At 36.0% G+C, this 24716-nt stretch overlaps 3 protein-coding genes across 9 annotated transcripts; 2 read left to right on the top strand and 1 right to left on the bottom strand.

Annotated features, from left to right (window-relative positions):
- The first annotated feature begins 4888 nt into the window (after nucleotides 1-4888).
- LOC112776566 (F-box/kelch-repeat protein At3g23880) lies at nucleotides 4889-8803 on the top strand. Of its 7 annotated transcripts, none has more exons than XM_072227552.1 (5): nucleotides 4917-5494; nucleotides 6854-6976; nucleotides 7102-7258; nucleotides 7358-8259; nucleotides 8580-8803. In XM_072227552.1, the coding sequence occupies exons 3-4, from the start codon at nucleotides 7161-7163 to the stop codon at nucleotides 8256-8258; spliced, it is 999 nt and encodes a 332-aa protein (XP_072083653.1). In that variant the 5' UTR covers nucleotides 4917-5494; nucleotides 6854-6976; nucleotides 7102-7160; the 3' UTR covers nucleotide 8259; nucleotides 8580-8803. The 7 variants fall into 7 exon arrangements, with proteins under 7 accessions (XP_025676555.1, XP_025676553.1, XP_025676554.1 ...); XM_072227550.1 differs by having other exon boundaries at nucleotides 5006-5503; nucleotides 7076-7258; XM_072227551.1 differs by having other exon boundaries at nucleotides 5026-5503.
- Nucleotides 8804-11731: 2928 nt separating this feature from the next.
- Nucleotides 11732-13039, bottom strand: LOC114925929 (uncharacterized). The gene has a single exon (XM_029295702.1). It carries the CDS (start codon nucleotides 13037-13039, stop codon nucleotides 11732-11734), a length of 1308 nt encoding a protein of 435 aa, XP_029151535.1.
- An 8430-nt stretch (nucleotides 13040-21469) lies between these two features.
- Nucleotides 21470-22817, top strand: LOC112777963 (putative F-box protein At1g71320). The gene is made up of 3 exons (XM_025822343.1): nucleotides 21470-21912; nucleotides 22114-22567; nucleotides 22704-22817. The coding sequence occupies exons 1-3, from the start codon at nucleotides 21470-21472 to the stop codon at nucleotides 22815-22817; spliced, it is 1011 nt and encodes a 336-aa protein (XP_025678128.1).
- Nucleotides 22818-24716: the final 1899 nt, after the last annotated feature.

The following is a 24716-nucleotide window of genomic DNA, read 5'->3' as shown; positions in this document are numbered from 1 at the left end:
TTCAGGAGGCGAAGAAAAACGCCCAGGCCCGAACTGCTCAATTACAAGAAGGCGGAACATCATCTACTTCTTCTCCTTTGAAGCCAGATTCGGGGGCGACCTCCTCCGGCCTGGCCAAGTCGGCAGATCTTCCTACCCCTCCTCCCCCTCCTCCTCCCTTTGTACCTACCCCTCCAGTTCTTCCCTCCTCGGAGCCCGTTTTAAAGAAGAGGAAAACCTCGGAGTCCAGTGTCTCCAATATTGGTGATTCTATTTTTAACAGGGTGAAGTTCTATGAGAGGCATATCCTGCTGCATTGCACTATTGCTATGGATGATGGCTCTTTTAGAAACCATCGCCAAATTTTAATCCAGGGAGGGATTCGTACTGCTGGGGTTTGTACTTCTTTGCTCAAGGAACTGGAAAAGACTCCTCTGAACGCTACCCAACGTTCTCTAGAAGCTTTTGACGGTCAACTAGCCATGTTCCGTGAGGATGAGAAGAGGCTGACGGAGGAGAGGGATCAGCTGAAGGAGGCGCTTTCCAAGTCTCGCGAGAGGGAGAAGCAGTTGATGGGCTCTCTGGCTATGGCTGAGGGTTTGAAAGAGATGGCTGAGCAGAATTACGTGCGTTTGTTTACTGAAAAAATAGATCTTAGAGAGGAGCTGGATTGGCTTAGGGAGGGGTATCAAGACTTGGAAGAGTCTGTGGCTGAAGGCACCGAGGTGGTGTTTGAGGTGTTAAAAGAGTAGGTTCGAGTTTTGTCTCCTGACTTGGACTTGTCACCTCTTCACCCTGACAAAGTTGTTGTTGATGGAAAAATTGTGTCTCCCCTTCGTCCTCCTACCGATTCTGAGTTGAAAATGGTTGGGCAGCGTTTAGTGGAGTCCCCTCCTCGTGAAGCTGATTTATCCGAGGGGTTCCTTCCAAGTTTGTCTGCTCAACCTGGGGCTGCTCTGACCTCTACTGCCGAAGTGGGTGAGAGATTTTAAGAGGCAGTTTTTTATTTGAATAAGTGTCATTTGCCAGCTCATGCCGAGTCCGACTTCTTTGGGGAGATCGAATGAGCGGTGAAGGCCATCCCTTTGGGTTGGGCCTTTTTAACTTAGTTGGGTCTGACCATTGCGTTGGATCAGGATATGAACAATAATAATAATAGGTTGTAGGCCTAATAAGAATTACTCTAAAAAATTAAAATCAAAACCCGTAATTCTAAGTCCTAATTCAAAGACGTATATTTAATTTTTTTATAAAGAATTGTTATTTTTTTAGAATATAGTTATTATTTTTTTATTTTGTATATCTATCTATTTAACTAATATATTTAGAGTGGTTTTTAATTTAGATTCTTAAAGAATTAGTTTTCTTCTTACAATTAGTATTTTATTCCGAAATAAAATTAATTAATAACTTATTATTTACTATTACTTCATTCTTTATTTACTTGAGAATTAAAACACAAAAAACTAGGGATTTAGATCCTCTAAAATTTGAATTTGACTTTAGAGAGTAAAGTGTAATTTTCTACCCTTAAACAATTTTTCTTTCATATTTATTCTTGGTCCCACCTATGAAATCAATGGTAAGAGATCATACTTTACTCTCTAAAGTAGAATTTAAACTTTAGAGGATCCAAATCCAAAAACTAGTGACACTACAAAATATACCATTTACGGTGATGAAAATTAGTTTTATTAATTTATTCTAACAATTCAATTTTTTTTATATAGTAACCTCATTTTTTATTGAAGAGAGGATATTACATTTGTAACTTCACGGTTATTATCAAAATTACAAATGAATTAAAAAAAAAAACATTTTCCTACTTTTTTTTGGACATGAAATTTTTTTAACTCTTAATTGTAAATATATATTTCTTTTTTTACGTGAATAAAGATATATTTTTTATTTTGTCAACGAATAAATATATACTTCAAATAACTACCATTTAATAGTCACAAAAAAAAAAAATAACTACCATTTAATCATCCATTAAAAATAAAAAATTTAAAAAATAGATGAAATAAATCTCTTTATAATAGTCCAAGCCAATAAAAATATAATTGGATATTTTCTATCAAAAAAAAATCTGTTAAAAAAAATACCTATTGAAACTTAATAAACCTTTAATTTCATTCACTAGGCATGGCAATTTTTCTGATGGGGTGGGTATTTACTCATCGAAAAATAGATTTGGGGTCAATTTACTCATCGGGATAAAAGTCCCGCCCCGTAAATACCCGTATAATCTCCGTTTCATATATATATGGATCACATGTAATTATGTAATACAAATTAAACAATACTTTATGTACAGAACCAACCTTCAGCCACAATTAGAATATTCCTACGCGGTCAAGGACCAGATGCAAGTTTCCCCACCATAGACATTCCCATTCTTCTGCTCCAATAACTTATATATCACCTTGAGAATTGAGATGCTTCAATATATATGCATGCACCAGCACCAAGTTATTATTTATGGAATATAATTTTAATTTTAATTTTTTATGATCAGTTTTGTCAACTATTTACTCTTATTTTTATTATCGTTGTATAATAATGTTTTGGAAGACAATAAAAAATAATTAAAATAATCAAAATTTACCTTATTTAATATTTATTAATTATCGTTACAATTGATAAATATTAAATAAAAAAATTTAAATTTTTTTCTTTTATCTCCTAGCATTACCGATAATTTTATGAGGAATGCTAGGAGGCCAGCAATTTTGGTGTTTTGTAACCATCAATTGGCCATTAATAGTGTTTTTAATGGTGTGAGATTACATCTAATGATATCTAATAGTGGGAGATCTATCACTTTTGTTTTGATGGTTAAGTGCTGGTCAGAAAATACAAAAGTTGCTGGCCCCTAGACTTTTTCTAATTTTATAATGCACTCTCTGAAAATGCAAAAACTCACTTTCAGTCTTTACTGCCAAAACAATTAGTAGAGGTAAAATCTTTGGCACTAAATCCAAATCTCCTTAAATTGATTTAAACAGGTAAATAATATAACTTTTTAGAATAATATTGAGGTAAAAATAAAGTGAAGTTTTGGTGGATAGTGAACATTATTTTTATTAGTGAAAATAATTTACCAATTTTCTTTAAAAATATTATTTTTATTCTTAATATTTGAGATAAGTCTTAAAATTGTTCCTAACCTTTTAAAATTATTTTAATATTATTCTATTATTAATGATCTGTTAATAAAATTGACGATAAGACAATACTAAAATGATTTTGAAACGTTAATGATTTAAATAGGACGAAAATATTGGAAACAAAAATAATACATTATTTTTAGAAGAATTATCGAATCAAATCAAATGACACTCAATTTTAATGGAATGAATTATATTACAAATTCAAGATTTTTATTCATACTTATAGAATGGTTAGTATAAACTTCTGAAAAAAAAATAACATGGTACATATATAATAAAATATAAATTACACATTTTTATCTCTAATATACCGAAATTTTTTAATGTTTAATTTAATTAAATTATATTTTTAACTTTGAAATAAATTTTAGTTTTATTCTTTAATAATATTAATTTTATGATAAATAATTATTTAATTTATTTTTTAATTTTATTCTTAATAAAAAATAAATTCACTTGGAATGAAAATAATGTGATTAAGAGTAAAATTAAAAAAAATAAATTTATTTAGAATAAAAGTAATGTGATTAAAAATAATTTATTTAGATATAGTTAAAAAATTGAATAATTATTTACAGTAAAAATTGATATTATTGAAGAATAAAATTAAAATTTATTTTAAAGTTAAAAATAAAGTTTAATTAAATTAAACATAAAAAAAGTTCGGTACATTAAAGAAAAAAAAGTATAATTTATACTTTATTATATATTTACTGTATTTTTTTTCTACTTTTCTAAAAATTTATCTACTAGCTATTCTATAAATATTTCATGATGAGTAAAAATTTTTAAGAATAAAATTAAAAAAGTAAATTTATTTATAATGAAAGTAATGTGATTAAGAATAATTTACTTAGATGTGATTAAAAAATAATTGAATAATTATGTATGTAAAAATTTGATATTATTGAAAGATAAAATTAAAATTTATTTTAAAACTAAAAATATAGTTTATTTAAATTAAACACTTAAGAAGTTTAATATATTAAAGACAAAAATGTATATTTTATACTTTATGGTATATATATGTATATATATAAGTTTTTTAGAAGTTTATTTATTAGTTATTTTACAAATATTTTATGATGAATAAAAATGTTGAATTTGTAATGTAATTTATTTTGTTAAAATTCATTTTTATTTTACTTAATTTGATAATTTTTTTAAAAATAATGTCTCGTTTTTGTTTTTAATGTTTTTCTCTTGTTTAAGTCTCTAGTATTTCAAAATCACTTGAGGTTGTTTTACTATCAGTTTTGTGAATATATCACTAACAAGAACATAACTTTAAAACCGTTTTAAAATATTAAAAGTTTAAATAGAATAATTTAAACGTTAAAAGATAATTTTAAGACTTACATTAATTTGAGAATAAAAATAATATTTTTTAAATTTAATAAAAATTTTACTCTTCGCCAAAAAAAAAAGTAATGTCTAATGGTTATATACATTAGATCGTATAAAGTTACGGATTCTTTACTCCCACATTTACAAATATTTATAGATTGAACCCATTTTTTTATTTTTCAAAATATAATAATTAAAATTTTTGCCTCTCTGATTTTGTTTTTACATTTTTCTTCTTTTTCTATTAATTGATTTAATTCTGCAAGGGTTTTCTTTTAAGGTTCTAAAAACCGATTTATAACTGTTCGGTTAAATTGGTCGAGCCGTGAACCGACAAAATTTACGGTTCAATTAGAAACTATAACCGTTTAGATTTAAAAATTATTATTGAACCGTCAAATCAGTCGAGAATCGGTCAGTCGAACCGTACCGGATTCCGGCGGTTTTCAAAAATTTTTCCAAACGGCGCTGTTTTGTTACAAACCAAAGAAACCCTAACCAAACTCAAGCACCCCACCACCTCACTGACTCACTCCTCCTTCCAGCCCCCTTCCTGAATCAGAAAGCAACCCAGCTAACCCTAGCCTCTAAACTCCAAAGGCTCAAACGGCAACCCTAGCCTTCACCACCGTCGTCGTCTTTGTCGAGCAGCTTCGTCGTGGTAGCCGTCGTCTTCGTCTGCCCTCTGGTCGCTTTCGTCCTCGTCTGCCCTCTGATCGCCGTCGTCCTCGTCTGCCCTCTGGTCGCCGTCGTCTTCGTCTGCTCGTCGAAGGTCAGTGCTCAGTGCTCCCATTGTCTCTTTTTTGCGTCGCGATAGCTCCGCCGTGCTTGTTCGTGAGGTCGCGGTGAAGCACACCCGCAGAACCACTAGCGCCACCACCGTTCATCGCACCTCCATCCTCGTTGCCATTTAGCACCCTGTCGCTGCCTTCAATCGCGGTTTCTTCTCCTTCCTCGTTCATTGCTTTGCTCCGCCGTGCGAAAACAGATCCACAGTGAGTGAGGTGCATTTTGCTCAACTGAATTTCTTAGATCTAAACTCTCAATGTGCAGTTCTTGTGCTTCTTCTACTGCATCTCTGATTTTTGAATTTTGGCATGAAGTTTTTATTTGTTGCAGTTGGTTCTGTTGTTTCCGAATTTGTGTTGCCGCTTCATTGTAATTACTAATTTGCTATCATATAATTTTTGTTACTGATTTTAGGTCTGAAATTGTGTTTGATAATTGTTGAATTGTTGCTTGATTTTGGCAAGATTGAACGCATATCTGGTTGTTAGCTATGATTGAACCATCTTAGAGCTTTTCCTCCCATAACTTGAATCATTGAATGATTAGCTATGCTCCAGTACTGTTCTATACTCTATATTCTGTATTCTTGTGTTGATTGAATCAATGAATGATTAATTCACTGTTGGGTTTTTTTTGGTTAATTTTTGGAAAAAGATTGCTGTTAATCTTTGTTAAAATTGTGCTGAAATTTTGCTAAAATTGTGATCAGCTGAAAATCTTGTTAATCTTTATTAAAATTATGCTGTAGATTTTGTTAAAAGTTTTTTAGGGTTTCTATTTGTTCATTATGATCCGTCTTTTGTTATAGCGCAATTTTTGTGAGAACACGGGACTGCTGATTTGCTCATTTGATTGTTGATCAATTTTCCTATGAACATACTCTTGTTATTAAACTTAGTACCTACATTGTTTTCAAGGCTTTCACACTATATATTATAGTAATTGTAGTAGTAGTACTTTCACGCACTATATTATAGTAGTAGTAGATGAGATTTGAATTTGATGGTAATCTTCTTACTACTGCCATATGAAAATATATTATATAGGATGTGTCATTATGTAAATTCTTAGCTTGTTGAAAAGTAGGTGTGTTTATTGTTCAAATTGAAGAATAATTGTATGCAATGGTAATGGGAACCTTAAATACTGCTCATTTTAGTGCGTTTAATTCTTGTCTTCAGAATGCTTCTGTTTGAATTACACTACTACCATGATCCACTCAAGAAATAAGATATTAAACACAGGTGTGACATATTGTCAACAATTTTTTTGTTATTTGACTTTTGAGTTTGTATTTGAATGAGATTATAACATTGTGGTTTATGTAGTACTTTTAATTTGGATGATATTTTAAAGTTTATATTAGAATATAATTATGTTTTAGTGTGTTTATTTATATTTTATTTATTATTTTATTATAAAGCGATTTTTTTGGTTGAACCACGATCAAACCGGTTGAACCAATAAATCAGTGAACCAATAGCTAAAGCGGTTTGATGATCGGTTCGGTTTTTAGAACCTTGGTTTTTTTCACTAATGTTCATGTTCTCGTCCAATCCCTGCAGCTACTACCGTCGTTGTTGCTGCCTGTACTCAGCACCGCCACCACTCCTACTACCGCCGCCGCACCACACTTTCCGGTTCCTCTACATTGTTGTGCTTCGTCTCTGCCCCTGCGAACTACTCAGGTTCCATTTTAGTTTGTTTTATTGCTTTTTCTATGGCAATTTTTGTGAATTTGGATGAACTTTAATTTCAATTTGTCCTTTTTCAATTCTCACTCACAGTCTCACACTCTCCTCCGCTTCTCCAGCACTCCTCAGCCCTCAGTCAGATTCAGTCCCTCCCCACTCTCCTCTGAGATTTGAGAAGATGAAGCACGAGGCTGAGGCTGAAGCTAAGGTTCTCCCTCTTGAATTGGTGGAGAAAATCCTATTATGGTTGCCGGTAAAATCCTTGATTCGGTTCAGGTGCGTCTCTAAAAAATGGCTTTCTCTGATTTCGGATTCACGTTTTGTTAAAGTACATTACGACACTGCTGATGCCGCACCCACCAATAAGAACACTAGGCTTTTGTACTTGTCGAGTGAGGTTCCCGAGGCTCGTTGTGTAGATCTGGAAGCTCCGATTCGCGGCGATTATGCGCTTCAGCTTCCTCGATGCTGTCGTCATTTCAGCCTGAGTATTCTAGGTTCATCCAGGGGCTTCATACTGCTGCGCATTCATGTTTATGGCGCACCGCTCCTTTTGTGGAACCCTGTCACTGGTTCTTACAGGTCAGTGCCGTACCCTGTTGTTGACCCTGATGCTTCTTGTTGGACGGGATCAGATAATTTATGGGGTGGTCTTGGTTATGATGAATCCAGTGATGATTATTTAGTAGTAGTAGGATGGGGTAACGGACATGAATGGAGACCTCAGTGGGAGTATTTTTCTGTTAGAACCAATTCCTGGAAAAAAATTGAGTGTGGCCATCTTCCGCCCCATTTGGTTACCATTGAAAGTGCACTGTTTTGCAATGGGGTTCTTTATTGGTTGGCCGTTAAAGATATGGAAGTGAAGTTTGTGATTGTTGCCTTCGACTTAGCCGGAAAGCATCTATCATTGGTGTCATTTCCAACGTCAGGAGGCCGGCTGTTAAATCTGTTTGCTGGATGCCTTGGGCTATATTACTTGAACTTCACGGAAGACCACCAGAAGTTTGAGATCTGGGTAATGAAAGAATTATCTTGGACTAAGCTCAATGTTGTGCTTCCTTATGCTCATGGAATCCACCCTTTGTGTTTAACTAAAGGTGAACTTGTTGGCATAAAAAACAATGAGTTAGTCAAAGTCAGTGATAAAGGTGTATCGGTGGAGTCTCTAAGAATTAGTTGTCGTGACAATGACTTGAAGATGGTTATGTTTACTCAGAGTTTGCTGTCACTTCCGGACGAGTTTGGCTGCACAGGGGAAGAACAAGGAAAGTAGGGTATGTCATGTTCTGAAAACCTTCTAAAGCAAGTTAATTCTATTCTTATTTGGTCATACTTAAACATTTCTCTTGGAATTCTCTTCTGAACTCATTATGGGGTTTAGTCTTTTTGTTGGCATTTACAATGGTTAATGGCTAAACACATTATACAATTGATTTAATTCTACTGCTGTTTGATCCTACTTAAACATTTCTCATGGCATTTTTCTCGTGTCATTTTGCAATTGATTTCTCATGTTTTGATTCAAATATTCATCAATGCCACTGATTCAGTAGTTTTTCGGTTAAATATTTAAATATTTTCTCTTGTTTGTCAGGCTCTGGTGTGCATGTTTCAGCAAGTTAGAGCATCTTTGATAAGGTGTTTTATATATATCTTCTATCCAGACTCAACATTACAACATATGCCTTCTAAATTTTGTATTAAATGTATTGTTTTAGGATTAATGGACTTATGCTCTTGTTTTGTTCTTGTTCTTAGAAAGGGATGGATTGTAAATTGCACAATACTTGATTAAGACTAATGGAATTTTTCTGTCGATATTTCTATATTATTATGAATGCTTATAATAAAATTATTCGTTACTAAAGTAAGACAACTTGTATGAAATCTTTTCTTAACGATCAAATGTATTCACATTTAATTATGCAAACTTAAGTATAGAAATAAAGGCTTAATTTTTGTTTATCATGGAAAAGATAGAAAAAAAAATTAAAATTTATAAAACTTATCTTTTTAAACTAAAGTTTGGAGTCGTGACTCGTGAGTCTAATTATGTGTAGAAAATGGTAGAAATTTTTTCCGCTATTATAAAACGGTTATTTTTTGTGACTAAACATAACACAAAGAAAAAACACCTAAGAGAAAGAGTAGCACTCATCTCTAATAATAATGTCTAAGGCTGTAATCACTCTAGGTACACCTGCTTGTTTAAAATAGCAGTCTTAGCCATTAAATCAGCCGCTCTGTTTGCTGTACGCTGGATGAGCACTAAAGTAGCTGTCCAATTGCGCTAAAACATCTCTTTGATTTTGTCAAGTTTTGTCAAGCAGCAGGTCAGAGTCATTCGTAATCATGCTGGTTGTGCCTCGCGAAACAAGAAGAAACGCATCAAGATTATCAGTTTCACATATGACCTCTTTACACTCGCAATCCCAAGCCATAACAAGCCCTCTCCAAATAGCATGAAGCTCACAAGAGAGAACACTAGAAAGAGGTATACTGGCAGAACAACCTTTCATCCAAATTCCCATGCTGTCTCTAATAATACATCCAAAGCCAGCTAATTGCCCATTTTCAAAAACGCTTGTATCGCAGTTCACTTTACATACATTCATTGGAGGTGGTTCCCAGTTATATTGTAAAGAGGAAGGAATAATATGTTTTTGGTTGGTAACAACCTTAGAGAAATCGCGAGCAGCATGTTGAACTAAGTGAACAATTTTCTCCATGGATCATCTTGATGGAAGATGTCATTGTTCCTATCCCTCCAAATCCACCAAAAGGCCGCTGCAAAGAGAAACTCATTTTTGTTGAGGTTAGAACGAATCCAAGACACAAAATCCAAACTAGAGTCCTCAGCGGTCATTCCCAAATTTAAGCTAATCCAAATCTGACGAGCTTTTTGTCAAGTCCTAAAGCAGTGGTTAATATCCTCTAGAGCAAGATAACATCGCTGACAAAAATCAGAAGTAGCAAGACCTCTTTGAAACCGGTAACTAGCTGTGGGAACTCCGTTGTTGAGACAAAGTCAGAGCAGACACTTTATCTTCTCCGGTATTCTCAAGCGCCAAAGCCAAAGCCAATTTTCATTATCGTTCCAGCCAAATTTCTTCTTCAATAGCCATTCATACCCGCTTTTAGTCGAGTAGGTGAGAGTATTTGAGTTTGTCCAAAACCAACCTGTTTTATCTCCTGCTTGCTTGATAGGATCAAAGAGCATTAAATCAAGTTTAACTTCATCCGGAATCATTGTGCAAAGAATATCCCATCGCCAATGTCCATGGTACCAGACATCTTCTAGCTTCAAGTGAGAATTAGAGATGTGCACAAAAGGAACCAAAGGAGCTAGCGTTCCACATGGTCGCCAAGCATGATACCAAAAGGATTGAGACATCCTACCTGTACACCAATCAAAACCATCACGAAGCTTTTCTATTGTCTTATAAATCGCTCGCCAAGTGCTTGAAACATTATTAGAAAAATTGGGTGAAAAGTAATACCTCCCAGATAAATATTTTGCCAACATAATTCTTACCCAAAGCTTACCATTATTATGCAATAATTGCCAAACAAGCTTTCCTAATAAAGCAAAATTTACACACTGGGTATCTCTAATTTCCAAGCCTCCATATTTTCTTGGAGTGACAACTTTGCTCCACTTGACATAATTTAAGCAACGCTCCCCCACCTTTCCCTTCCACAAGAATTGTCTAAGCACAGAATCAATCTTTTGACAAACCGAAGTAGGAAAAAGAGTCACTTGCATCTGATAAATAAGAAGAGAAGAAGCAACAGATTTAATTAAGCAAAGCTTGCCTGCTCTGTTAAGGAGCCGACCTTTCCAACTAGCCAGCTTATTCTTAATCTTCTCTAAAGAGTCCAAAAAAATAGACCTAGTAGCTCGAGGATGATTAAGGTTCACCCCCAAGTATTTACCTAGGTCACTAGTAAAAGGAATATGAGAAACACCAGACAACATTTCCTTCCTTCTATTAGAGATATTTCTAGAACAAATAGCTTTAGATTTTTCAATGTTAACCTTCATACCTGAAGCTTTGTAGAACAACTCCAAGGTGTGCACAATATTCTGAACTTGATTTTTCTTCGCTTTACAAAAAAGGAGGAGGTCATCTGCAAACATCAAGTGAGAAACTCTAGGTCCTCCTCTAGAAACAGCCACACCATCCCAAATATCCTCGTCAACTTGTTTGGAAATGAAGCACGCCAATCTCTCTATGCACAAAACAAATAAATAAGGAGAAATTGGATCTCCTTGCCTGAGCCCTCTGCGAGGTTGGAAGTTGTCCAATCTATTCCCATTCCAAAGGATGGAAAGATTTGAAGCCTGAACACAATTCATTACAAGCCGAATAATTAGAGAAGGAAAGCCAAAAGATTCAAGAGTGTGCTCAAGAAAATTCCAATCAACTCTATCATAAGCCTTTTCTAAATCAATCTTAAAAGCCATAGCTCCTTTTCTAGACTTTGTCCGCCTAAGAAAGTGAAGAACTTCTTGGGCCACAATAATATTATCAGGCGCTCCTCTACCATGTATAAACCCTCCCTGAGTTGGGCTAACAATCTCATCCAAAAAAGGTCGTAATCTATTAACCAGCACTTTAGTCACTAGCTTATAAATTACATTACAAAGGCTTATTGGCCAAAAATCCTTCAATCTAGTTGGAGGGTCGCATTTAGGGATAAGAACAATCAAAGTTTCCAACAAAGAATGGCTTATAGTCTCCCCTAAGAATGCTTTCTGAACAGTACGCTACACCTCATGACCCACCACATCCGATATTCCTTGAAGAAAAAAACTTGAAAACCATTCGGCCTAGGAGCTTTGAACGAGCTCATATTATCCAGAGCTTCTTTAACCTCCAACATTGTTACTGGTTTAGACAAATTATCACAAGCATCCTGGCTAAGAGATGGCATAGGAATTTCTCCCATGCAATTAACCTCAACAGGCTCAGTAAAACAAAAAATATGTTTGAAAAAATGAACAACCTCTCTTTGCAAAACTTTCGGATCATCAGACCAAGACCCATCACTGACCAGCAACCCAAGAACCTTGTTAGATTTTCTTCTAATGATGGTTTGCATATGGAAAAGGCTAGTATTTCTATCACCATACCGAGCCCATTGATCCCTTGACTTCTGGTACCAAAACAATTCTTCCTGGGCCAAAACTAGATTATACTCAGCTCTCAATTCTTCCTCTTTGTGCTTCAAAATTGGATCGTCGTCAGCTTCCATTTTCCGTTGAATACAATTCAAATAAGACTCCAATTCCCTCTTTTTAATAAAAATATTACAGAAGACCGTAGAGTTGAATTCCAACGAAGCTTCTTGAACCCCCAACAACTTCCTATGGATGCCAAAGTCTGTACTATTCCAAGATTTCTGAACAATGGCCTTATAATCAGGATGCGTTGCCCATGCCGCTTGGAATCTAAAAGGCCGGTTTCCTTTCTTGATAGGAACTCCTTGACATCGGATAAGTAGGGGACAATGATCAGAGTGGGAACGGCTGAGAACTTCAACAAAAACTTCTGGAAAAAGAAGGCGCCATTTTGTAGTACAGCAAGCTCTATCCAATCTCTTTGCAATTTTTCTGTTTCCTTGAATTTTACGGAACCAAGTAAACCGTCTTCCAGAGGTTGTCAGATAAAAAAGACCACAAGAATCTAGAGTACTTGCAAAGACACTACTGCGAGTCGAATAGTAATTACCCCCCTTCACCTCATGAATACTCAAAATATCATTAAAATCTCCAACCACCACCCATGGGTCCTGAATGCACAAACCAATATCAAGCAGATGACTCCATAATTCTACTCTATTAGTGGCTTGAGGGCTGCCATAAACTGCACTGCAAATCCATCTTCGCCCACCACCATCAATTTCCAAAGTTACACATTGATTCATAGCCCAAAGACTTTTACAAGAAAATTTTAAATTAGTAGAGAGGAACCAAATTCCTCCCTTATGTCCAACAGCATCTACAATCCTTACAGGATAATAGCCTAATCTCTCCCAAAATTCTTTCATAGTTTCAAACCCAATATGAGTTTTCACCAAAATAAAAAAAGTTGGTTGAAATTTTCGTACTAACTCCTTACAGTGCACCCGAGACATCTTATTTGACGCCCCCTTACATTCCAACTAATAATATTTAAATGGTCACAATCCATAAAAATAAATTAAATAATTGGAATTTATAATCATTCTACCTCACGTTGATGGACTCCTGTCTCCAATTGTCTTTTGGTGGACTTGCACCGCAGAACCATCATTCTTCTGTTGAGGTTGGTTCTCCAAGTTTATTGTTGCACTAGCTTTATCAAGCTCTTTTTGTACTCGAGAATCCGTTGACAATACTTCAGTAGGTGAGTTTTGAAGCGAAATAGAACGCTGCCTTTTGTGCCCTGCTTTAAAAAAAGGAGTACTCTGATCCTTGAAAGCCACCTGAATTGTTCCCAAAGAGCCAAGCGTGGATGGAGGATCTTTCTTTTCCTTAGGCTCCACCTTTACATTTGATAAAGACTTCACCTTTGCATTTGATGAGGATCCAGCATGCATGTTATTAGACCCAAAAGAAAATTTCTTACTCACCAAATTGGAGCATATTGCTACATTGACTCTTTTTGGCACCACATTGGGGCCTTTACCCACTTTTTCCTTGCCTTTTCTACTAACTGTAACCCATTCACCCTCTTTTGCTTGAGTATCCCTATCCATACGTGATTCTTGTAAATTATCACACACAAGACCCGCTTCTCCATGCTTCTCCATAATTGGAATTGATTTGGCATTAATTCCAAATTCAAAAGTTGAATTTTGATTTTTTACTGGGATTTGACTACCTTCTGCCGTTTTCTCGTTGTTATCCACCGGAAACAATGATAGCAAATTTTTCTCCTTCACCATGGTTTCCTTCCCAATGCCATTGTTCTCTTTCGCACATTCTCTTGTTACATGCCCAAAGCAGCTACATTTTTCACAAATTAAATTCAAGTGCTCATATTCTATGTCATACATATGACCATCAACTTGAATCTTTTTTATGACTGGAAGTCCCAAGTTAATTTGTACACATGCTCTTGCATACTTTTCCCTCTCCGCAGACTTGGTGGCTAAGTCGATGCGGATCGGTTTGCCAACAGCTGACACAATCATTTTCACGGCTCTCTCTTGATAATAGTTAATGTTTAAACCTGTGATTCTTATCCAAACCATGGTAGACCCAAAAGTGTTTTCACAAGGTCTGAATGAAGAACTCCAAGGTTTAACCATAACATAACTACCAGTAATCATCCACGGTCCTCCAAGGAGAACTTTTTCTCTATCCTCCAAGAGATCAAATTTGACTAAGAAATAGTCAAAACCGACATCTAGTACCTCATATCCTCCTTTGGTTCTCCAGACTCCTTTAAGCCTGTGCGTGATCGCCGTATAGCTAAAGTTTTTTCCAAGAACTTTGACCACGATGGCATCTTTGTAGGGCTCTACCAATATCTCCTTTGCTTCTTCAGTGAACGTCACAGTTGGTATCTCCGAATCGCCTTGCTTACCAACTACTGTAGCCATCTTATCCCCATCAAGAGAATCAGCAACCTCCAAAGCTCTCCTTGTTGAGGCACCCACAACTTTATCTCTGAACGATATCCGCTGACCTTGAATCTTGTTATTGTCCCCTTTAATTCCCTCCTTTTCACCTGATGCATGCCCACCTCCACTCTCCCCCTTATTGCTCTCGCCGGCATGGTTGGCTGCCTCGCTATGTGCCACCCTCGAAGACTCTCCCCCGCTCTCTCCCCTCTCCATTTCAAAATTTAAAATTCAAGATAAAAGATAATATGCTTATTATTATAAAACGGTTACAAAGTATACTATGCAAAGTAATATAATAAATAATATTTATTTTTCGTCCTAAAAAAGATATTTATAAATGAATTAAAATAGATTATTTACAACTATCAAATAATCATAATAAATAAATAAATAAATAAATAAATAAATAAATAAGTGAAGAAGAAGAAAAGAAAAAATAAAGAAAAATTATTCTAAAAGATGTTAGGAAGATTTAATTAGAATAATATTTAAGAAGAATGACCAAAATTTTTTATAAAGAGATAACATATTTTTAATTATTTTTTATTTATTTTTCATAATCTTTATATTAATAATTTTTGTTTCCCTTAAAATTTTAGTAATTTTTATAAATTAATTAATTATTTTTTATTTTAGTTGTTATGTGTAAGGATGGTAGTGGGGCGATAGGGGCAGGGTTTTGCCCTATCTGACCCTGCCGCGTCCTCCTTTTACTCCAGTACTATCCGCCTCACCCTTACCCGCAAGTAGTAGGGTGTTTTATCCTAACCCGTCCTCGCGAATATCCGTCCCATCCCTATAAAAATTAAATAACATTTTAATTTTTACATATTTAAAATTAAAATAAAAACTTAAAATTCATACTTAAATTAAAATGCAAACATAAGATTCATACAATATCAAATAACTTAAAATAAAAAAAATTAATATTTAATGACTACAAATTTAACACCATAATAAAAAAATTACATCCTTAAATATAAGAGTTTTCAAATTTTTAATCCTTATTCTTAATCATTTTTCAGATCTTCAACATCATTAAAGATTTGAAAGTCAATATTCAAATCTGAAAATTAAAAGAAATAATAATTAATCAAATTAATTAGTATTATATAAAAAATTAACACAATACAACACAACAAAGATTCTTCTACCTATATGTATTTATTAGAGCAAAAAAAAAAAAAAAAAAAAAACAAACAAAACGAAAGCAACACAAAAAATTTGATTTCAGATAAATCAAAGCCATATTTCTTTTTCTTGATAAAAAGCTTTTAACAAACACTCTATAAATACTATAAACAAAACTTCTAAATTAATAACTATGCAACAATGAAAATTACACTTCAGACCTTCCTATCATGGTTGAAATTGTAGTTTCCGTTGAAGAATGTAAAGCCATTTTGGCAATACTAATAATAATAGCTACACAACACTTATAGCAAATTGATACTAAATAAATAATTCTTACATCATGAACACAATTTTAATAGCATCATAAACTTAGAAACTCTCATAATAAAAACTCATTCATGAGTGTTTCTAACTCTAAGTTATTAAATTTGTATCAGTACACCAATTTTACAATAATGGCAGGCTTAATAATTATGAATTATCAATTATAAAGTTCTACTAAAACTGGCCTAGAGACCCTTTAGTTTGAATCAGCCTAAAAAACAGAGAAACAAAGTAAATTACCAAAAGTTCCACCCCTAAAAGTTCATTAAATTTCATATCTTTTCTAATCAAAACTACAAATGCCCAAATCAATCCAATGACAAAAAATTCCATTGTCTCTCATAGATATAGATCTTTAGTGATCATAACATTTTGTGGGTACTGTGACCAAGTGCAAGTCACAAGACCCAATCCAATAAGAATATTAAATATTGGTATAGAAGTGAATTGAAGAACAAATCAAATAATCAATCAAAAACTTCAAAAAAAAAAAAAAACACAGAGAACATAATTGAATGAAAAGTAACTCACCCCCAAAAAGATTCAAATTCAAACATTCAGATTCAAACATGCAGATTTTTTCACATATTCATAATGTGAGAGAGAAATAAAAAATACTTATCAGTTACCATAGGCAAAGAGACAGAGGAGGAAGACGGTGACACAGAAAGCTGCAACAGTTAGAGGAAAGGGGCTCGACAGCGATAACGCTCGGCGAAGGGTTCGGCAGCGCAGCGGCGGAGACTCGGCGAGAAATTCAGCAACACAACGACGACGACTCAGCGAGGAGCTCGGCAGGACGGCAACGCAGCGACAGCAGCAGGCTGGGTGGCGCAATAGGGCGACCAAAACTGAGCTTGACTGTGGAGAAGAAGTGACTATGAGGTCTCTGCTAGGGTTGGGGTGATGGGGTCTGAAGGTATGAGTATGAGGGCATGAGGTTGTGAGAAAACCCTAATATATATACTTCGGGGCGAGTTCACCTGACCCCGACCTCGCTCCGGGTCGGGTTTAAACCCGTCCTGATCGGGTAGGGGTGGGGTGGGTATCCACGGGTTTGGGTACTCTTACCACCCCTAGTCATGTGCCTAAATCAACGTCCACCATCGCAATGTTGCAACCATATTTCCTTGTTAAATCTACCGGCCTAATATGCCATCTCACGTGACAGCGTCCTCAAAACATCCATGTACCACTCTTACCCAACATTACTAGGACTGTAAGCAGTATTAATGAGATATCGCTTGCCCTCGAATGATTTGAACCGAGACATGAAGTTCACTGCTATGTGTTTGACGCAATACCCATGGTACGCCCTAGGAGGCTTCCAGAGGCTGTCATCGACTCTAAGTGTGGCCTTGATTGCTTGGGACCTATCTGATATAATCAAAAGCCCTTCTTGTGGTGTCACATGACGTCTCAAATTGGTAAGAAAGAACGACCATGACTTCGTACTCTCAAACTCAACAATTGCGAATGCCACAGGGAGGATGTTACTATTACTGTCTTGTGCAACTGTAATTAGCAACACACCACCATATTTGTCATATAAGTGCATGCCATTGATGGAGACGAAAAGCTTACAATGCTTGAAAGCTTCACCACAGGGAGGGTATGCCCATAACATCTTGTCGAACTGACCGCAATCACGCACCATCAAGTGACCATCATAGTACGGAACCACACTGAGATCACATACTGTGCCAGGACAACAACTCTGCGGTACTTGGAGCAATCACGACACCTTGTTGTATGACTCTTCCCAATCACCATATATCTGTGCAATTCTTTTGTTTTGCCATCCAAACCTTTCTGTATGACGGCTTGTAGTGATAGCTTTGTCTCATTGTACTCTATAGAATAGGGATGGTAACTGATGAACTGAACTGCATTAGGAGCAAGATGATTCTACATATGAGGTTGATGTCCAACTATTGATGATCCTAAGACAAGGTGGGAGATAAACACGTGTGTGGTCCACCGAATTTACGCACCTCCCTAACGATTTTAAATATAATCAAATTAAAATATAACCAAAATAACAACAACGAATAAGATAACGAACTAAAATACTATAACACTAACCAATATCTGAGATTCTGTCTGAGAGCGACACGAAGACTCCAAGGACAACCATCGGTGAATTGCCGGCAACGCACGTAGTACTGTAATCGATCCGACTCGACAACTTAATACTCAATACTTCTCTGAATGTTGTCATTCTTCACGTCTAGCAGCACTACCTCTCTGCTTCTGAATCTGTGACCAACCCTACACTCCACACCGTCATTGGTATTGTAATCGTCCGCCCCATATTTGAAAACGGAGTTACGTCATGCATCGCATCCAAATCTAATATATGGTAGTGGCTGGATACAGATAATAACTCCGGAGTTGGATACGGAGCAAGCAAAAGGTATCAAACTGATCCACCAAGGGGAGCTTCTGGTATGAACTCATCCTCGTCATCACCCTTAGAGGAATCACTTTCGTGGCTATCGGCAATGTACTCTTCGTTGGACTCCTCATCGTCAATGTCCATGTCTACCATTGGACTAGCACAATGCAAGGGTTGTGGTGCAAGAGGAAGGTCATCCTATACAAAGTTTGAGCTGCCAGAACCACCACAACCAACATCACGAACCTCCGCAGAAAGCTCCATCACTTGTTCCACCATGATTCTTCTGTGCACGTCAAACATTGGGCGTACATGCTCATCGCCATCGAGACAGAACAGATGAAACCGAAATACACCATTCCTCATCGGTGTTAGCATCCTATACCCAACTCTACAACCTCTTTTCTCTCTCCACCGCCGACATGTGTCAATATCAGACTCTTTAACTCGGACAACAAATTTACTCTTTAAGTTCGCAGCAATGCAGAATTCTCACACACAAATATAACTCTATTGTCATTGTTTCTCATCTAACTGTTGGAATACACCATTACAATGAAGAAACCACTGACACTAGCCATTTTTTACTAAGTTTTTGGAAGAAAAACAGAAGAGAATAAGGATTGAGAGTTTTGTGGTGAATACTAATGGTTTGAAGATCCTTTATAGTTGGTTGATTTTTGTCATACTGTATCTCGTTTACTATGTAAATGTTTTAAGTTATAACATAACTCGTTTACACAATAAATGACATAAATTTAGCCGTATTTCATTTACACGATACCAACGTAATACGTAGACATGTGTTTGTGCCTTATCTCATTTATATGGTTATACTTATCTGTTATCTCATTTATATTGGAAAGGAGATAAATGATGTTATGGAAATTGTAAATACTCTTCAAATTACCTATTTTCGTAATTGAAACCAAGGTTCTGAAAACCGGTTCGGACCGGCCGATCGAACCGGTTGAACCATGAACCAAATAGAAAGGCGACTCGGACAATAAGCAAAACCGAAAAATTTAAAAACCGTAATTAGACCGGTGAACCGGTCGGGAACCGGTCGGTCGAACCGAACCGTGACCCGGCCGGTTTTTTGAGGGGAGAACAAAACGCCGCCGTTTCAGCTGCGGATATGCACTTAGCCCTAACTCCATCTTCCCTTGCTAGATGCCCAGATCCAGATTCCACTCATTCCAGAACGCTCTGCCTCTCTCACACTCAGTCCAGGGCAGGGCTCCTCTCAATCGATCTCCTGGCCGTCCCTCACCTCCGTCCAGCCACTGCCTCGTGCCGCCGCCGTCGTTCCTTTGAGCAGCCACCGTCTGCTCGCTCACTTTCCCTCCATCGCGCAGTAGCCATCGATATCAACCTTCCCTTACATCGCGCAGCCATCGCAACCTTCCTCCGTCGCGCAGCCACGCCGCCGCCGAAGGTGCTCCTCCGCAACAATTGTCCCGTTCGAAGCCCGTTCGAAGGTTCTCCACCACTGCTCCTTGTCTTGGTCACTCGGTATCTCTGTCTCCCTCTTGCATGCTCTGTTGAAGGCTTCTTCTAGGTCAATTTTTTTATTAACTATGAATCTATGATTGAACGATTGTTTGATTCTGTGAAGCTCTGTGAACTGTGAAGTCAGTGAAGTGTGAAGCTCTGTGAATAATTTTTTATTAACTATGATTAAATAATTGTTTGTTTCTTCTAGCTTCTAGTTCTAGGTAATTTTTTTATTAACTATGTGATTTACTTTTAGTGTGTGGTCTGGTGCTGTAGTCTCTGTTTAGTCTCTTGTTGAACTGCCAGTGCTGCTACCTCTGTTGCTGTTTCTGTCGTGCCTTACCATCTTGTTACCACTGATTTCATCTGCCCTCATTCTTGTTCTACTTCAAAATCATGCTAAATTTGTGGGTGTCCGTCCTTTTTGAATATGTTTATAAATAATAAGATTAGGCATTGATTTTTTTTATTATGGTTTTGGTGTGTATTTGATGATGTTCAAATTTCAAGATTTTGTTACTGGCTCCTAAAAATTGGATTTATTTTCTAATATTCTTAACATCAAAAAGATTTGGAAGAGTTTGTTACTCTTTATTAAAAATGTGCTGAAACTTTGTTAAAATTTGGCTGAAAATTTTGTTATAAGTTAGATAGTTAGATAGATAGATGGGATATGCTAAACTGAAACTTGAAGGTGGAGAATGTTTCTTATGTCCAGTTGCTTATAGGGAGTGAAAATGGCATGTTAGCTCAAAGAGGAATGTTGGCAGCCCCAAGAATGGCAAGCCTTAGGAGCTTGATGAGGCTTGCCACCCTTCATTGGCCCTTTTCATGAATGAGATCAAGATGGGATGAAATTAATAACAACAACATTAACAAGAGTTCTTTGCCTTCTGATTCAATGATAATTTGGTATCTTGTCCTTGAGACTGGAAATTTCTGGTTACATTATTGGCTGTTGCTGATTTATCATGCTATGATGCTGAGCTTAGCTTTGAATAGATGATTGAATATTTGTTATTGATTTGGTTAATTCAATGATTTTTTTTTTGGTTTTTTGTGACTATCTTAACGAGTTCAATAGTGATATATTGAATAATATTGTTAATAATTATGAAATCAAATGTTAAATTAGATTTTGGTTGAAGTAGTACTTTATATTTAGAAGACATTAAAATTTATGTTAGACTATAATTATATTTTAATGTGTTTATTTATATTTTATTTATTATTTTATTATAAAACGGTTTTTTCGGTTCAACCACGATCAAATCGATTGAACCTATAAACCAGTAGCTAGAGCGGTTCGATGACCGGTTCAGTTCTCAGAACCTTGATTGAAACATTTATTTTATTTATTTAAAAAAAAACCAATGATATCGAACTTAATGACACAAATATACCGCACTCTCCTCCCCTTGTCGACCGCCGGACAGCCCTCTCCAATCCCGTCCAGAGTCCTAAACCCTTAGTCAGACTCAGTCTCTCTCCACTCTCCTCCGAGATTTTAGAAGATGAAGCGCGAGGCTGAGGCTGAGGTTCTCCTTCCCGAATTGGTGGAGAAAATCCTAATATGGTTGCCGGTAAAATCCCTAATTCGGTTCAGGTGCGTCTCTAAACAATGGCTTTCTCTGATCTCCAATTCACGCTTTGCAAATTTGAATTATGATGCTGCTGATGTCGCACCCCCCAATAAGAACACTAGGCTTCTGTACTTGTCGAGTGAGGTTCCCGAGGCTCATTGTGTAGATGTGGAAGCTTCGATTCTCTGCGATTACGCGCTTCAGCTTCCTCTAAGTTGTCGTCATTTCAACCTTAGTATTCTAGGTTCATGCAAGGGCTTCATACTGTTACGCATTCATGTTGATGGCGCTGCACTCCTTCTGTGGAACCCTGTAACTGGTTCTCACAAATCAATCCCTGACCCTGATGCTCTTTTTTCGATGGGTTTGGCTCGGCAACTTATTCATGGGGTGGTCTTGGCTATGATGAATCTAGTGATGATTATTTAGTAGTAGTAGGATGGGATGATGCACGTAAATGGAGACCTCAGTGGGAGTGTTTCTCTGTTAGAACCAATTCTTGGAAAGAAATTGAGTGTGGCCATCTTCCTCCCCATTTGATTACCTACCGTTGATTGTGCACTGTTTTGGAACAGGGTTCTTTATTGGTTAGCCTTTAAAGATAAGCACTTGGATTTGACGATTGTTGCCTTCGACTTAGCCGGAAATCATCTATCAATGGTGTCATTGCCAACGTCAGTCCATTGCCCACCGTTTAAGCTGTTTGCTGAATATCTTGGGATATCTATCTTGAAATTCACAGACCAGAAGATTGAGATCTGGGTAATGAAAGAGTTATCTTGGACGAAGTTCAATGTTGTGTTTACTTGTGCTAATGGAATCTATGGAATCCAGCATTTGTGTTTCACTAAAGGTGAACTTGTTGCCACAAAAAACAATGAGTTGGTCAAAGTCAGCAATAAAGGTGTATCGGTGGAGTCTCTAAGAATTAGTCATCATGACCCTAACTTGAAGTCGGTTATGTTTACTAAGAGTTTACTGTCACTTCCCGACGAGTTTGGCGGCACAGGGGAAGAACAAGACAGTAGGGTATGTCATGTTCTTGTAAGCCTATTTTAGCGGAAGTGTTAATTAGGATCTTAAAAGTTGTGATTTTCATACCTGGATTGGTTGCCATAACAAGTCCTGATTACGGTAGAGTTGAACTTTAAGATTGATTTTGCAGAGTTTTGGTTACAGTAGAGTTGAACTTCAACACTGGTTTCTCTCTCTTTCCTTTCTTCCAGACGTTCATCAAGATGGCAGTTTCTCAATATTTTTCAGTGAGTGGAAACTGTAAAGACGTCGTGTGTATTGAGGCAGAGAGAGGACCACCTTTTATGTGTTATTATCTTTGAATCTAATGCGTCCATCAAACATTAGAATTAACGGATGAGATTAAATCATTAATAGTTTATAGATAATTACAATTAGGCCACAACAGAAGTATAAATTACAATAAACTTCCAACATTCTCCCACTTGGCCTAAGTGTAATCATATTCTTACACATTACATAATTGCTTTAATATGGTAAAATACTTTGTGTGAGTTATGGTAGTCATGCATTTAATATGAAACACATTTCTTTCCATATACTACAACCACTAGCATCTTACTACACAAGTTACAGAAATAACACAATTTTATATCGGTCCCATAAAGTTTCTAGATCATTATGTTATAACTCATAAAATAATATTACTTTAACTAGAAACAACAAACTATCAATGTTCAGAAAATACATAAATAAACATAGTGAGCTCAGAGTGTTAGCATCATTCAGAAGAACCAAGACCCATTCTATGTACATGTTCCTTAAATGTCTTTCGTTGCAATCCTTTAGTCAATGGATCAGCAATCATAAGTTCTGTTCTAACATGTTCTATGGACACTCTTTGTTTCCGAACTTCCTCCTTAACGCCAAAGTACTTTATTTCCATATGCTTGGCACCTTTAGAATATCTATCATTTTTTGAGAAAAATACTGCTGCAGAATTATAACAATAAATTTTCAATGGCCTAGCAATTGAGTCAACAATGCCTAGTCCTGAAATGAAATTTCGCAGCCATAAAGCTTGATTTGTAGCTTCAAAACATGCTACGAATTCTGCTTCCATAGTAGATGTTGCTACAACGCTTTGCTTGGAACTTTTCCATGATATGGCAGCTTCTCCAAATAAGAATAAGTAGCCAAATATAGACTTTCTTGTGTCAACACATCCACCAAAATCTGAATCTGAGTAACCAATTACTTCTAATTGGCTAGACCTTTTGTACATGAGCATATAATTCTTTGTACCTTGAAGATATCTTAAAACCTTCTTTGCAGCTTTCCAATGATCCATTCCAGGATTACTTTGATACCTTCCAAGCATTCCTACTGCAAAGCTAATGTCTGGTCTTGTGCAAGTTTGCACATACATAAGACTTCCCACTACAGAACTATATGAAATTCCTTCCATTCGCTTCTGTTCTATGTCATTTTTTGGGCATTGCATAAGACTAAATTTGTCCCCTTTTTGAATTGGTGCAATTCTTGCGGAACACTTTTCCATGTTGAACCTCTCTAGAACTTTATTTATATAGGCCTTTTGAGACAATCCTAACAATCCTTGTGATTTATCACGAAAAATTTTAATTCCTATCACATAGGATGCCTCTCCCATATCTTTCATTTCAAAGTTTCTAGAAAGATATTCTTTAGTCTCACGCAACATTCCCAAGTTATTTGTTGCAAGCAAAATATCATCAACATATAAGACTAGAAAGATAAACTTACTCCCACTGACCTTTCGGTATATGCATACATCAACAACATTTTCTTCAAAACCGAAAGAAAGAATGGTATTATTAAACTTAATATACCATTGTCGTGAGGATTGTTTTAGTCCATATATTGATTTCTTAAGTTTACACACCATACGACCTTTTCCTTCAGTTGGAAAACCTTCAGGTTGATCCATATAAACTTCTTCATCAAGATTACCATTCAGAAAGGCAGTTTTTACATCCATTTGATGTAACTCTAAGTCATAATGAGCCACAAGTGCCATAATGATACGCAATGAATCTTTCTTAGAAACAGGTGAAAATATTTTTTTATAATCAACACCATTCTTTTGAGTAAATCTCTTAGCAACAAGTCTAGCTTTATATCGTTCAACATTGCCTTTGGAGTCTCACTTAACTTTGAAAAC

This window comes from Arachis hypogaea, chromosome 19 (genome assembly GCF_003086295.3).
Source record: "Arachis hypogaea cultivar Tifrunner chromosome 19, arahy.Tifrunner.gnm2.J5K5, whole genome shotgun sequence".
Taxonomy (NCBI): Eukaryota; Viridiplantae; Streptophyta; class Magnoliopsida; order Fabales; family Fabaceae; genus Arachis; species Arachis hypogaea.
The sequence above is the reverse complement of the archived record's forward strand: the minus strand, read 5'-3'. Positions and strand labels throughout refer to the sequence as shown.

Coding starts and splice junctions, on each gene's coding strand:
- LOC112776566 (XM_025820770.3), top strand. CDS start 7,161: ATGAAGCACGAGGCTGAGGCTGAAGCTAAGGTTCTCCCTCTTGAATTG.
- LOC114925929 (XM_029295702.1), bottom strand. CDS start 13,039: ATGAAAGAATTTTGGGAGAGATTAGGCTATTATCCTGTAAGGATTGTA.
- LOC112777963 (XM_025822343.1), top strand. CDS start 21,470: ATGAAGCGCGAGGCTGAGGCTGAGGTTCTCCTTCCCGAATTGGTGGAG. Junction 21,913..22,113: donor TTTTCGATGGGTTTGGCTCG/GCAACTTATTCA, acceptor GTTTTGGAACAG/GGTTCTTTATTGGTTAGCCT. Junction 22,568..22,703: donor GGGAAGAACAAGACAGTAGG/GTATGTCATGTT, acceptor TTGATTTTGCAG/AGTTTTGGTTACAGTAGAGT.